Source organism: Drosophila busckii, chromosome 3L (genome assembly GCF_011750605.1).
Source record: "Drosophila busckii strain San Diego stock center, stock number 13000-0081.31 chromosome 3L, ASM1175060v1, whole genome shotgun sequence".
Taxonomy (NCBI): domain Eukaryota; kingdom Metazoa; phylum Arthropoda; class Insecta; order Diptera; family Drosophilidae; genus Drosophila; species Drosophila busckii.
The window spans coordinates 7,971,804-7,986,690 of NC_046606.1; the positions used below are offsets into that span (position 1 = coordinate 7,971,804).

General features: G+C 38.1%; 2 protein-coding genes across 2 annotated transcripts; one reads left to right on the top strand and one right to left on the bottom strand.

The window, feature by feature from the left end:
• Window positions 1-4,260: 4,260 nt before the first annotated feature.
• LOC108599647 (putative phosphatidate phosphatase) lies at window positions 4,261-5,815 on the top strand. Its single transcript, XM_017986622.2, has one exon. The coding sequence runs from the start codon at window positions 4,391-4,393 to the stop codon at window positions 5,429-5,431; it is 1,041 nt and encodes a 346-aa protein (XP_017842111.1). The 5' UTR covers window positions 4,261-4,390; the 3' UTR covers window positions 5,432-5,815.
• A 5,362-nt stretch (window positions 5,816-11,177) lies between these two features.
• Window positions 11,178-13,210, bottom strand: LOC108599646 (cilia- and flagella-associated protein 45). The gene has a single exon (XM_017986621.1). The coding sequence runs from the start codon at window positions 12,950-12,952 to the stop codon at window positions 11,312-11,314; it is 1,641 nt and encodes a 546-aa protein (XP_017842110.1). The 5' UTR covers window positions 12,953-13,210; the 3' UTR covers window positions 11,178-11,311.
• Window positions 13,211-14,887: the final 1,677 nt, after the last annotated feature.

A 14,887-nucleotide genomic window follows, 5' to 3' on the forward strand; every position in this document is an offset into this window, starting at 1 on the left:
GCAAACAGGTATTATCCCTTTCTAAAATAACTTGTATCTAAAAGATAAAAATAATATATATTTAACATGCATTAATGCACTTTAATCATATAAATCAACGTTAATATTAAAGCATTTTTGCTTATCAAAAAAATAATCAACAACTTCCTGTACAAATTGCTCACGTTTGCCAAAAATACTGACAATTCACAAAAAAATGCTTAGCATTTATTTTCTTAAGAAAACATAATGAAATTTAAGTACCCCTAAGATTATAAAAAAAGTCGTATTAATGAGAGTTGTTGCCCTAGTTCTATTGAACCAGGAATTAACTTGAAAATAAGTGCACACACACAAATGCAAAAAAGCGACGTTGGCAGGTGTCTTGATTTGCAAATGCGTCGTAAAACTTGGCAAAGCGGCTTATCAGCGCTTGCAATCGCAATTGCATTATTTTACACCTTCGCTTATCAGTCAGAGCGCTACAAATCATGAGAGAGCGTCAAGCATTTCTAATGCGATTCCAATTTGTCAGCGTTAAGTGCGAACAGAAACACATTTTGCTGCTTTTAATTTAAGCTGCACTGTTTAAAATGAAATTTAAAAATAAATGCAAGCACATTGTGCATAGTCAGTTATTGTTTATAACAATTACTTAACTACACGTGTAACCGACAAGTCAGTCAGACAGTCTGTGCTGAACTTTTCTGTTTACTTGCACTTGTCTCGTCTCGTCTTGGGGGCCTTCATGGATTCGCTGTCTGTCCGTCCCTTTGGCTGTGTTTGCTGCCTCGGCGTATTTAATTTATTGTGTCAATAATTAATTTGAATTTTTTTCGTCATTGCGCTGTAATTTGAACACGCCTGCAACTGATGCCAGCCCTAGCTTGATTTTATGATAAACATTTGCATATTGTTATTACTTTTTATTAACATCTCTGGCCTGCAGTTGAGCTTTTTTATATTTTGTTGACGCGTGCTGCGGTCGTTCATTGATATCCGAAGATCAGTGTTGCGGTTATCGTGGAAAAACTTGTTGGCTCAATTACGTTTTTTTTATTATAGCCGATCTCAAGCTGCAATTGAAAGTTGATACTATTGAGTTTAATCTTGTGCGTTAAATCTAATTGCTTCAATGCGTTTTAATTTAACATAAAGAAATTTAATTAATTAAATTTATAGCATTTTTAGTCTAAAAAAAATATCAAATTTCTATAATTCTATTTCGTATGCTTAATTTATATAAAGAAAATTGTGCTCAGTCGGCATTACAAGACCCGCTACATATGCTGATTATAGGCAAATTACAATTTTAGCTTAAAATATATAAAAATAACTTAAAATTGTAATAAATTTGCAACAAAAACTTCTTATAAAGTTTAATAATTAAATAAAATTTGGTAGTAAGCAAATCAGTTAATATTAACATACTTATAAGCATTGTATATACTAAAGCGCAGCTTGATAACATCAAAGTTATGCCTGCTACACTTATATCTGATCTGTGGGGAAGTGTAGTCGATATATGAATAAACTATATATGCTTGGGATCATTATTTACAAAGTGCAGCGTCTTTAGCTCTCAGAGTTGCTCAAATCTTGGCGCTCATACAGACAGACAAGGCCAAATCGACAGCCTGATAAACACTTTATACGCTCTGACTAACTTAGAAGACCGTTCTGCACATTTTATGTATCGGGTCTTACCAGCACCTGCATCTATAAACTTTTATGCAGTCGTATGCCAAATATCACTCAACATGCAACACATTTGGCTACCAAAGCTAATTCCAAACTGCCCAGCATATCGTATTTTGTAGAGTACTTGTCGACATGCTGGGCAAATTAACATAAATTAGCAACAACTGATCGCAAGCATAACAATTTCTATGTAAATTGAGCAGTTTAAAGGTGCCATAAAGAAGCGGAGTTCGCCAATACGAAGTGGCCATAAACTTGCTGCACTTTATGCAGCGCATTTCAATTGCTGCACCACCCAACCCAACACAGCATCCAGTACAAGCAATATAGCTTTACTTATAGTTTGCCGCATTGGCATATACATTACCGCAGCCACAGCCACACACAGCGCATATAGCGTTCGTTGTGTTCGCAACCTACATCAACAAGAAATGCTTTAAAGACACGCAGTCACGTTGCAATGACCTACTCCAATGGGCCGAACGATGCTCGTCGATGCTTACTTAGTTGTAAGTAAAGCCAGAAGCTGTGGCCACTCCTTGGGCCCATTGTATGCCATTCGTCGTCGTCGTCGTGTAAATGCAACTCTTTCATTATGCGAAGTCACAGTCTGTGTAAACAGGCCTAAACAAACTTTGCCAATGTAAACCTTGAAACAATTCCAACCATTTCCTCATCAGCAGCGACTCGGCCACTAAGAAAATCTGATTACATTCAAAGCAGGGCTGCAAATCAAATTTTAGACAAGGCAAGTGAAGTAAGTGCAAATGCAAAAAACAACAAAAATGTAACTAAAAACAATTTTGTTTTCAAAAAATTATATTATTCGTTTTTTCTTCTAAATTTGATTATGTAAATAATACAGAAATGCAATAGTTAATATTTAAAAAAATATTTTACTTATAAAAAGTTATCTTTAAAATGTAATATATTTTTCAAACTTTTAAAACGAAATGTACTTAAGTCCTTTTTCAATTTTAAAGCAAATTATGCAAAAATTAATGCATTAATAAATCAACATATAGCAAATATTTGATTAAAAAATATTTAAAAATGTGCCTTAATTTTTTACACATTTTTTAAATTTTTAAAAATATAAAACAAATGTGCTACGATCCTTAATTTATTTTGCTATCTGCATTTTTCCCCATTGGTGTGGGGTGACTAAACCAAACCCTTGAGTATAGTTATTCAGCCCTGATTAAAAAAGCGCTGACGTCGCAGCCGACGCCGACGCCGACGCAAGCATATTTGATAAGAGAGCAAAAACAACAAAACACACAACATTGAAATTGAATATCAGTGCGAAATAAGAAATGTTGAAATAACCCTGCGCTCCTACACATCGCAATGAGATCGAGACTGGAACTGAGACTAAAACTGCTGTCGCTGTCGCAGTCACTGTCGCAGTCAGCGTCACTGTCGTCGTCGCCGTCGCAGTCGCTGTTGGCAGCACTTTCAAACAAAACAGCGGCAACGTTGCGCGGCGGCGTATAGACAGCGAATGGAGCGCGGCCAGTGAGGTTGGTGTTGTTGCCCAGGAAACTTAACAGCCCACAGTCAAAGAGCCAGCCAGCCAGCCAATTGGGCCAATAGACACCACAGCAGACGTTTAACTGTCAGTGCTCTGTCTGCTCTGTGTGGCCAATGTGCAGTTAATTTATTTAATTTTTAAACAGTGTTTGAAATAACTAAAAACCACATGTCCAACACTTTTGGCCGCTCTCAGACATAACAATGGGAAAATTCACTTTGAAGTGAGCGCGCAAATCCGTTGATGGCATTTTAGAAAGCAAATCGCGTTGATAAATGCAAAAAAAAATAAGTAACTGCGCCATTTGCTGCCAAAAGCAACAACAAGATTGTCCAAAAACCCAAAATATAAATAAGCTGTGCGCATCGCTCTCGAGCAAGCAATTGTGATTGTGTGTGAAAATATTCAATTATCGAAGGAATGCCTATGCACACACACACACGCACGCACACACACACACACACGCACACACACACACATGGGATTATAATTTACAAAACTCAAAAATTCAGCAAGTGTGTTGCTCAAGCTGCAGCGATAAGCAAACCAGAAAATAAATACAAAATAATCAAAAACAAACAAACAAAAAAAAATTGATAAGGAAATAATAAGCAAAACAATGTGTTGAATGAAATCAATGCAAAGTGACAGCAATTCATCAATTCTATGTAAATAAAAACAAATAAATAAACAAACAAAATAAATAAGAAAATTCGTGAAGAAAAAACTAAAATAATTAATGTATAAAAAAATACAAAATAAATAAGAAATTAAAATTAAAATTAAATAAAAAATAAATAAAATAAGAAATTAAATAAATTGTTAACAATTTGTGAAATTTTATAAATAAAAAAATATACAAAATTTAAATATATAAAAATAAAACCAAATAAATTATGAATTAAATCAGTGCAAAGTGAAATCAAATCAAAGTGAAAATAAGTAAAAAATGAAATAAATAAATATACAAATTTTAACTCTTCAATTCAAAATTGAACAGAAAACTAAATAAAATTATATTAAAAGATTTAGCAATTTGAATCTCAAGCTTAAACACATTTTAAAACAAATACTAAAGGTGCAAATTTCAAATAAAATAACTTTGCTTGAACAACAATAAAGCTAAACAGTGTAACTAAGAAATTAAAACTGCTAAGTGCATAAATAAATAATTACATGTGTTCAAGCTTTAAACAAGTTAAGCTGCTAAAAATTAAACACTCAACAAGTGAAGAACTGATCATCATGCACACGTTTAAGCGCGGCTTCTTCTGCTCGGATTTATCGCTGCGTTATCCTTATCGGGAGTGCACTGTAACTGTGCCCATGCTGCTAGTGCTGATGCTGCTGCTGCCGATGCTTTTCATAAGCGTAGTGGAGATAATGCGCAACTGTCGACACTTACGCATGCGCAAATATCTGCGCAGCTTGTGGCGAGCGGAGGCAACTTTTAGCTTTGGCTTCATTGCCACCTATCTGACCACGGAGCTGGGCAAGCATGTGCTGTCGCGACTGCGTCCGCATTTCTACAGCGCCTGCCAGCCGCGACTGCAGGACGGCAGCAGCTGCGCGGACGCCCACAACGCTGAGCTCTATGTGGAGCGTTTCTACTGCAGCAATCGCAATCTATCATCGCTGCAGCTGCGTGAGCTGCATGTGAGCTTCCCCAGCGCTCACAGCAGCTTGAGCTTCTATTCCATGTGCCTGCTGGCTTACTATGTGCACAGCGTGTGGCAGGGGCGTGGCATTGTGCGCGTAATGCGGCACATACTGCAGTTTCTGCTGCTCATGGCCGCTTGGTATGTGTCGCTGAGTCGCATTGCCGACTACTGGCATCACTGGTCCGATGTGCTCGCCGGCGCGCTGCTCGGCGTTGTGTATGCCACCATTACCGCCATCTACGTAGGCGATTTGCTGCAGCCGCAATCCAGCAAAACGCGTCCGCTCATGGGTCTCATGTGCGGCTGCCAGCATCATCATCATCATCTGCATCATCAGCTGCTGGGCGAGAACAACAATTCGACAGGCTCAGCCAAAGTGCATTTCTTAGCTTCCACTACGACAGCCAGCTCACCGCTAGAGTGTGTAGCCCACCATGGTAACGACGATGACGCTGACGATGATGACGACGACGACAGCATCGTCGAGCACGACTTGGCTGGCTATAAGACGCCCACATCGCGAGCGCCAACGCCGAGCTTGCCAAATGCGGTTTAGGCCTCTAAGCTCTGACAGTAGCTTATCTCTCTCTCTTTGAGCTGAGGTAATGCTCTGCTTTGGGTCCGAGTAATTTCCCCCCGATTATTGAGCAAGCGGCGGAGGAAATATTTTTGTGATAAGCGCGCGGCGCACTCTTTACCTGATATGCACTGAGACCGCTTTAGTTTAAACGATTTACGAAATCCGGCACAAAAATATAAAAAAGGCGCGACATTGTGCAACAAATTGTGCGGCGTGGCCAGCGGGGCGCACAGTGGGTGTGGCAAACAAAAATGCAATGCAGCAGTTTGCTCATATAAATATTTTTATGGGCATGGCACACTTCGAGTCTTGAAGAAAATAATTTGAAATAAATAAATTCACAGATTTGCAATTTATGCAGAAATAAATTTGAAAATGTTTAATAATTTTCATCATATTGAAATGCACATTTTCAAAAGCAATAAGTTGTGTTTTATAAATATTTTGATGGATATATCACACTTTGAATTTCTTTGAGTCTTGAAGAAAATATTTTAATTAAATAAATTCACAGTTTTGTTAGTTGACTAATGCAGAAATAAATTTGCAAGAGCTAGAAGTTGCTTATATAAATATTTTGTTGGAGAAAATAATTTTATATTAAATTTTTTGACAATTTATAAAAAATTATTGCAGATATTCAAGAGCAAATTTTATGTCAGCAGTTGCTAAATAACTTTTTTGCTTACAGAAAATATTTAAAAATTGCTGCACAGACTTTACAATTTATTTAAATTATAATCTCATTGCAATTTCAAGAGCAAGTTATTTTTTTTTGTCAGTTTTATCAGTCTATTATGCCCATTGTACTTTGCCGCCTGCAAGTGTGATATTGTACTGTAGTTAACCCGTCTTGTATCGACAGCAGCAGCAGCAGCAGCAGTAGTTACCCCGCCTCGCCCCTCGCTGCAGCGTCTGCAACTTGTTTGTTTGTAAACAATGCCGCAGTCACGTTGCTGCCGCCTTTTGAAGTGGTGGGCAGCCGGCCAAACGCCAACGCCAACGCCAGCTCCACAATCAGCTGTTTTAATCTTTTGGCGCAGCGACGCCAGCGACAAAGCAGCGCAGCTGCGCACTACGGCCGCCGGCATTGAATACGTTTTTTTTTTTTTTTTCACTGGCTTAGCGATAATGCATTATAAATAATGTGTGCACACTAAAAAATAAAAACAGTAAAAAAGCCGGAATAATAAAAATTGTCAACAGATTTGTATTTAGTAAGATTTATGAGCAAATCTCTACTCTATTAATATGTATATTAATTATATTTAGTGTAGCTTTAGTCAATAAATAAATATTGATTTATGATTTGACTTATGTATTTCAATTATTTCCGCACAATTCTAAATTACAATTCCAAGAAACCTTTAACTAACTTATCTGGCGTCTCATGGCAATTTCTTAGATCGTCTATAAACGAGTGGCCCTGATAAGACAAAAGACCAACCAGCCAGCCCACATTCCCTGATAGCTCTTGTCGATAAAACAAATATGTAATTGTGCTTATAATATGCGTTGTAGACACAAGACAGTAAAAAATTTAAAACAAAAAAAAGAAACTTATACTTAAACCACCTTACTGTACAAATATAAGTGTTGTCTCCTATCTAATCTCTTCACAAACACAATGTGTTTTATGCACTAAGTAAACGTTGTGTGGCAGTATATTTCATAATCGCCAGCTGTAGTACTATTTGTCAATGATTTGGAAAGTTAAATAAATAAATGTGTGGCTAGCAGCCTTGCTTAAGCTATTCCGTAATGAGTTTATTGCTGTAGGGCATACGAATTTATAAAATAATTTAAATATGCTAAATATCCAAAGTAGCAAAATATTTGTTAAACATATTTGTAACAAAATACAACTAAATTTTAGTTACAATTCAAGCTATCAATTAAATTTTTTAAAATATTTGCAATTATTTCTTTTTACAATTACAAACAATCTCAAAATAATGCGGCAAAATTTTAGAAGTAATGAAAATACTTAAAATACAAAAAAATATCTATGAATTTTAAACTTTGAATAATTTTTAATAATCCCGCATTATTATTATAAAGTAAATAGCCAAAAATTGTTAAATTTCAATTACATCTAATGAATTATTCTTAATATTTCAAATTATTTCTGGCCACAATAACAAATTGCAATATAATGCAGGATAATGTAGGATTATTAAAAGAAATTCAATTTTAGAAGTAATGAATATACTCAAAATAATTTACGAATAATATTTAAAATTTCCCGCATTATTATTATAAAGTAAATGACTAAATCATAGAGAAATTTATATATAATCATTAGTTCACCATGAAAAAATTATCTAACTGACTAGCAAAGAAATGATTGATTACTAATGAAATGATTAATTAGTAACATAGCTTAAAATTTATCTGATAATAACTCTATTAAAACAGAATTAAAATACATTAAGCTCTTAACATTTCTCTCACCTTACTTCGCTAGCAGCGCATTCAGACTTCGAGCTGGCTTAACTACCTTAAATTTTATCACACCATTCAACTGATAAATCAAAATAAATACGATTAAGAAATTAAAGAAGTTTGGCGCCAGTAATGCAGCCCCACAACAAAAATTTCAACATACGCTTCACTTGCAGCGAAATCTGAAGAGCACAGAATTTTACTCATTTTACTCATTAGCGTTTGCTCAATTTATTTTTTTTGTATATTTATTGCAGCTAAATATCAATTTCCTCTTACATTTCGTAACCTTGCAGCCACAAAATCCATTTGCCATTTATCTAATCAAGCGGGCTGCCAATTTATATTGATGCGCTGCCCAAATAGACAATCACCTTGTTTGATGTTTGAATTTGCACAAATGAGACGCATTACCCAGTCACCTACATAGGCGTTTGTGTGTGTGTGTGTGTGTGCACTTGGCTCTAGATACATTTACTGATGCATGCAGATAGCAGTTGCTTTGAACTCGCTGCTGTGCAACAAAAGACTTTCGGGCTGATGTAGCACGCAGCGACCGCAAGACAACCGCAAGGCAAGAGCAACGGCGAAGTGGAAAAGCCATAGAAATGAAACGCAAAACTAAAGCTGAGCAATTTATTTTTAAGCACACATATCTTGACTACTGCAGCCAAAGCACAGACAAAAAAAAAAAAGAAAATATCGCTTTCCACTAATACTGCACAATTGTATACAATCTTGCAGATAAATTTCGATTCGCGGCGCACCTTTGCCTTGCAGTGCAGCTCAATAGCTGCAGTGGGTGGTTGGGCTGCTGGGTGGGTGGTGGGGGCAGTTGGTTGGCCCTAAGTATGCAGCTGCATATTTTTCTTTTACTCTTTTCATTCCAATTACAATATCTGTTTTCTTGCCTTTTTACCTTTTTGCCACACAAGATATTTATAAATGCCAAGGAAGCTGGCACAGTGGGATGAAATTGAATAAATTTATATTTTATTGCAAACTTGAGCTAAAGTTAAAGGCTTATTAGCTGGTAAAATATTATTTCATTATAAACAACATTTAATTCTATTTAAATTACAAACAGTTATTATTCTAAATTTATTACTTATTTTGCTACATAAGCAAAATTTAGCATATAAGCAGTTTTAATGAAAATATAGCAATGTTTACTGTACTACTAATCGCAATAATCTGATTGATATATAAATTTTAATTAGAAATAATTCAAAAAGCTTATGCTGCTCTTTTGATAATTGGAAGCAGCTTAAAAATTGCCAATTATTTTTCAATAGAATTTATTTAGTGAGAAGCTTTATTTTTAATTAAATTGTTATAAGCAATCCCATCAATATTTCCATATAAATTATTATTTTTTGCCCACTGTCAACAACAAGCAGCTGCCAGTTCCTCTCTCCCCCTTCGCTGCTCTTCCCTATATCATTACATAGTTTGTCTCTGCAGCTCTATTGACATTTCCTCAAAAACTTTTCTCATCAATTTATGTCAGTGTGCATACGTGTGTGTGTGTGTATTGGGTACTAGTAAATACGACAACGTTTATTGTCATTGGAATTATTACTGCCACATGCAGCGCGTGGAGAGTGGAGCAGCAGCAGCAGGAGCAGGAGGCGAAGCCACCTACCAGCCATCAAGTCTGCTAGTTTGCCAGTCCGCTCTCCCAGTTTGGCAGTTTTTCTCGTCTCCAGCGTCAACTTCATTGTAGGTAGACATCACAATGGTTGCCAGGGGAAAAACCTGTTTTTCAGTTTAGCTTTTCCTTGCCCCCAAGCTGCATAAGCGACGCAGTATGCGAGGGGAATCTCTAGAGCAGCAAACGTCTTGCGTAGTTTTTTTTTTTCCTTTTTTTTTTTTGCGTATGCGAAAATTTAACGAATCATGAAATACGATAATTGAACCATGCACAACAGTTCGTCGTCGTCGTCGACAGAGGCATCTTCAGATTCAGCACTGCTTGCCGCTTTGTTTGCACTGATACGTGTGTGTGTGTGTTGGGGAGCGGGCGGGCGTACTGTGCGTATGTGTGCGGCATAATAAAATTTTATTGTAGCCGAAAGTTGCTACCACTCTTGCATGCTAGGCAAGGCGTATTTTAGTTTTTCTTTTTTATTTTTTTACTTCTTCTCATGCCTTGATTCTCATTCTCTCTTGTAATTGCTTGTGGTGTGCGTTTGGTTTTAGCCTCAGGCTGCCAGCAGCTAAAGTGAATGGGAAACTAAACACCCACATGGTTAGAAATTAGCGCGCACATGTATATGTGTGTGTGTGTGTGTGTGCGCCACACACAACATTGTCATGGTTAACGTCAATGTCTTTGATTTTATTGCCACAGCTTAAGCTGTTGCTGTTGCTGTTGCTTTGGGTAGGTGCCCGGCTTAATTTAACTCTTCACTCTCAAGCAATTCGTAGCATACTTGCAGGCAGGTCTGCCACCATTTGTGGCATTAACGTGGCCTCTTTTACCGTATTAAACTGAATTGAGCAGAAGCCTTTAATTTGTAACTGTAATAAGTGCTTGCACCGTTTAACTTTAAGCATAGACATTAGTATACAGAACTAACTAGATTTGCATAATAGTAACTTAAGTGGGCTTTGAGCTAGTGCACAATGAACTGAATAACTTAACTTAATAAGTTTTAGTAAAATTTAACATTTGCTGATTATTGCATTTCGTAGGTTTGTATAAATTTTAAAAGCAACTAACATTAATTACAATATAATTTAATATAATTGATATTAGTGACGCATTATAATTTAAATGAGTTGCCTTTAGTATAGTCACAAATAGTTCAGGTAAGGTGCTATAAACTTTTTTAAGCAATCAGCTTCCCATTGAGACACTTTATTGAAATGAAATCAAATTACAAAGCTTCTTCGCTTTGTTCATTATTTATTGAACATTATTTATTTAATTTATAGCTTAATATACTTTTTGAATTTTAAATATATAAACTTACGTCGATTAGGTATCAAATATTAAAAGTTTCTGCTTAAAAACTTCTGCTATTAAATTTTGAAGTTAATTTATATATCTTAAATTTATAAACATACGTCTATTAAAATATTTAAAGTTTCTGCTTAAAAACTTCTTTAAATTTTGTTGCTAATTTAACTTAATATTATGTTGCATGTAAATATATTTATATATTAAAATATTTAAAGTTTCTGTTAAAAAACTTCTGCTATTAAATTTTGTTGCTAATTTAACTTAATATTATGTCTTATATATTTTAAATTTATAAACTTACGTTGGGTATTCAGTTTTAGTCTGTTAAAAGCTCTGTTAAGCTTTGAGCAACAACAATTTCTGTTGCATAGCTACAGGCGCTGCTGTTTATGTTAACTGTCGGCCATTGCTGTTAACCCATGGCGCCCCAAACTATGCACAGCTCAGCGTATGCGATTGCGTGAGGCATCAATATGCTTGAGCTGCTTCTCCACCTCCTTGAGATATTTATCGGGCAAACAATTCTCACGCATGGCATTGATCTTGCTGCTGATGACCTGTTTGATGTTAACATCGCGTTGACGCTCCTGCTCCAGCCACTTTTGCATGCGCTCGTGCTCAAGCTGCGCCAAGCGTTGACGCTCCGCTTGTCTCTGCGTCATTTGCTGCTTGAGATCGCGTCGATAGACTTGAGATTGCTGCTCACGCTGTTTGTCGAGACTGCGCTGCTGTTCTTCCTCTTGACGCAGTCGCTCCAGCATTTTGTTGAACTGCTGCTCAGCTTCACTGATTTCTTGTGCTAAACGCTGCTTAAGCTCTTGCGCTTGTTGTGCACGTGAGGCAGCCAAATCGCGCTCCGCTTCGCGCTTGCTCATGGCCGCTTGTTTTTCACGCTGGCGATACTCGCGCTCCACGCGATTGCGATCTTTTAGATACTTGAGCTCCTCGGCAGTTTGACGTATGATCTGCGCTTCAGCGGCGAGCGTATAAATGCGCTGCTGGCGCCGCTCGAACTCCTTCTTGGCCAGCAGCTGCATATCCTTAAGCTGTCGCTCCTTTTCCTGCTTTTCGCGCATGTAGGCGGCAACGCGCAGCTCTGCAAGTCGCTCCTGCTCGCATAGCATGTTCTTAAACACACTCGACATGTCGCGTATGCGCTGCAGCTCCTCGCGAAAGCGTCGCTTGCGTAGCTCAACAAATCCGCGTTGTCGCTGCTCCTCCTCGCGCAGCAAATCGCCCGCCTGCTTCAGCTGCTTTGCCTCAGCTGCCACGCGCTGCGCCTGCTGAAAACGCTGATTCTCACGCTCGCTGAGCTGCTTGCGTATTTCCTGCGCATACTTGGCGCGCTTCTCCAGCTCCAGCCGCTCACGTTCATCCTCCGCATTCAACGCTTGCTGTGCACGCGCATTCACCATTTTGGCCAGCCGCTCGTCGTCCTCACGCAGCGCTTTGGCCAGCAGCTGCTTCTCTTGTATTTGCGCCTCACGCACCGCTTTGCACTTGGCGTCCAGTATCATGCGATTGATTTGCTTCACTTCCTCTTCCTGCTCCTGCTTTGCGAGGAACGCACGACTCAGCACTGTATTCTGCTGCAGCAGTCCATCGTGCTCGTCTTGCTCCACTTGCTGCTCTGCCTTTGCGTCCGCTTGACGCGCCGCATCCATTTGCTTGTAGCGCTGCTTGGTTTGCTCCACCAGCTGCAGCTGCTGCTCATGCTGCTGCTCGCTGCGCTCTATGGCCTTGAATTGCTCATCGATGGTTAACACCTTGCCCTGATCCTTAAGCCGCTTTAGCTCGCTGGGCCGCAGCACCAGCTCCTTCTTGCCCTGATTACGTCGCCGCTCGCGCTCATTGCGCTTCAGCTGCTTCTGATCGAACGTAGCAAACTGCTCGCTGCGGCGTCTGAAGCTAACAAAACCTGCTGCTCCTCCTCCAGCTGCATTGTAGGAGGTGCCAGGACGATAACCACCAGGCGGTGGCCTATACGCTGCAGTTTGCGCTCTCGCGCGCAGCTCCTGACACTTTTGCTTCAACTGCGCCTCGGCGCTTACAAAGCGCACATTGCAAGCCGAGAAACAAGGCATCCTAATCCGTAGATTACCCTCTAAGATGTAGCCCAACCAATTGGCAGTTGCTTTGCCCTAGACTGACTAACAAAGTGTACGCAAGTTTGGCTGTTGCCAGGGCGGGAATGTTTGTGTTTATGCGACAAGCGTCTTGTAACCTTGACAGCAGCCCTGGCAACCCTGGTTGGGTGTTTATGTATGACAAATCGACTGCATATTAAACATAATACCGCAGACATGGCAAATGATGTGCAACTGATATGAGTTACACTGAAAGAAATAAAGTAAAAGCATAAAAGGAAGAAAGGAGGAAAAGGTTGGCATTAAAAAAGAATTTTCATTACTTCAAGCATAGAAGTTTTTTTTTCTATTTATTTTAATTTGTTTATTTAATGTTGACTATGAGCTTAAAGTATTAAAACTTTTCATAAGCAGCAATTTTTAATAATATGCAAGCCTAACATTAGTTTTATTATATACCATAATTCAATAGTTATAGTAACAATAGTTGTTTTATAATAAATAATAAGCCTATAAACATTATTTACATTTAATTTATTAAATTGCTTAATTACTTATTGCTTACGATAACAAATAAACTGATTACTTTAAAAGATTTGCTTATGTCAACTATGGACAGTCGACGATAAAAGAAAAGGATTACAACAATAAATTTAAAAATTATTTAAAATTATGTTTTTGTTTTTAGATATGATAAACTTATAGATAGGGAGTGTTAAAAAGACAAGGATTGGGGAAAACCCAAAACCCCAATAGGGTCTGAGTTAGTGTTAATTATAAATAGTTAAAATAAATATATATATTGCAAATAAGCTCAGCTAATGCAAATATTTTAATTTCAAAATAATTTAATAGAAATGATTTATATACTAACAATTGTTTGCTGAATTATTATTAACAAAATTGATTAATGTGCAATCTTGATCAATGACATTTTGGCAAGTGTATAAAGTAAAATAAATTTTGAACGCCCCGCTCACTAGTGAGACATAACTTAACCATTCAACAGCAGTTTGGCCCACAGCTAGTAGAAGAAGAAGAGGGCGAGCGCATGTAACTGTTTCGCTTGTTATCTATTTTGCCCACTGGCCAAAAGCGTTAAACAAAAACCGAATGCCCAACGCTTCGATGTGTGGGCATCAGAAATGCAACGAAGCATAAATTTTTGGGAGCGCCACAGTCTTATGATTTATGCGCAATGCTCAAGGACAAAATGTGCACATGTGTGTGTGTGTGTGTGTGTGTGTGATTGTGTGAAAGAAGTCAGCAATTATGCGGCATACAAAAGCAATAAGCCAACAAAATTCACACATTGTGGCCATTGGCAAAAACGCACTTGGGCGACTGACTCGCCAGCTGGACATTTGAGATATCACAAGAGGATGTCCGCAAACACAGAGAGCTCAAACCCAACCCCAAATGCTTTGCTCTCTCTCTCTCTCTCTATCGCTTGCCCAGTTGGGCGTGTTTGAAAGTCTAAGCTGGCCAAAAGTTTACGGCCACACATACAAATTAACTTGACCAAAAGCAACAGACAGCTGAGTTAGTAGCTGCCACGCCCACATTGTCAAACGCACACAGTGCGAAAGTCGCTGTGTGTGTGTGTGTGTGTGTGGAAATCCAAAACCGTTGCAAAGCTGCAGCTCTGACTTTAATAAAAACTTTTTGCGCAATGAAAAACTTTCACTAACAGTCCTGGCTACTCAGCAATGCATTCAGGCGTTAAAGTCAACTTAAGCTCAACTCTCGGCCCCATCAGTTGGCCCATTTGACATTCTCTACATATCACTAGAGAGAAGCAGCCGCACGCCGCAAATGTAAATTGACATTTTCGAGTGCACGATTGAGCAAATGAACGATTTTTTAGATTCTTACGACCTTTTTGGCAAGTGTTGGGAGTCAAGTTGTTGGGATTAACAGCAAGGCGGCTAG

What these genes read in the sequence shown, in the direction of transcription:
- LOC108599646 (XM_017986621.1), bottom strand. Translation starts at nt 12,952, where the DNA reads ATGCCTTGTTTCTCGGCTTGCAATGTGCGCTTTGTAAGCGCCGAGGCG.
- LOC108599647 (XM_017986622.2), top strand. Translation starts at nt 4,391, where the DNA reads ATGTGTTCAAGCTTTAAACAAGTTAAGCTGCTAAAAATTAAACACTCA.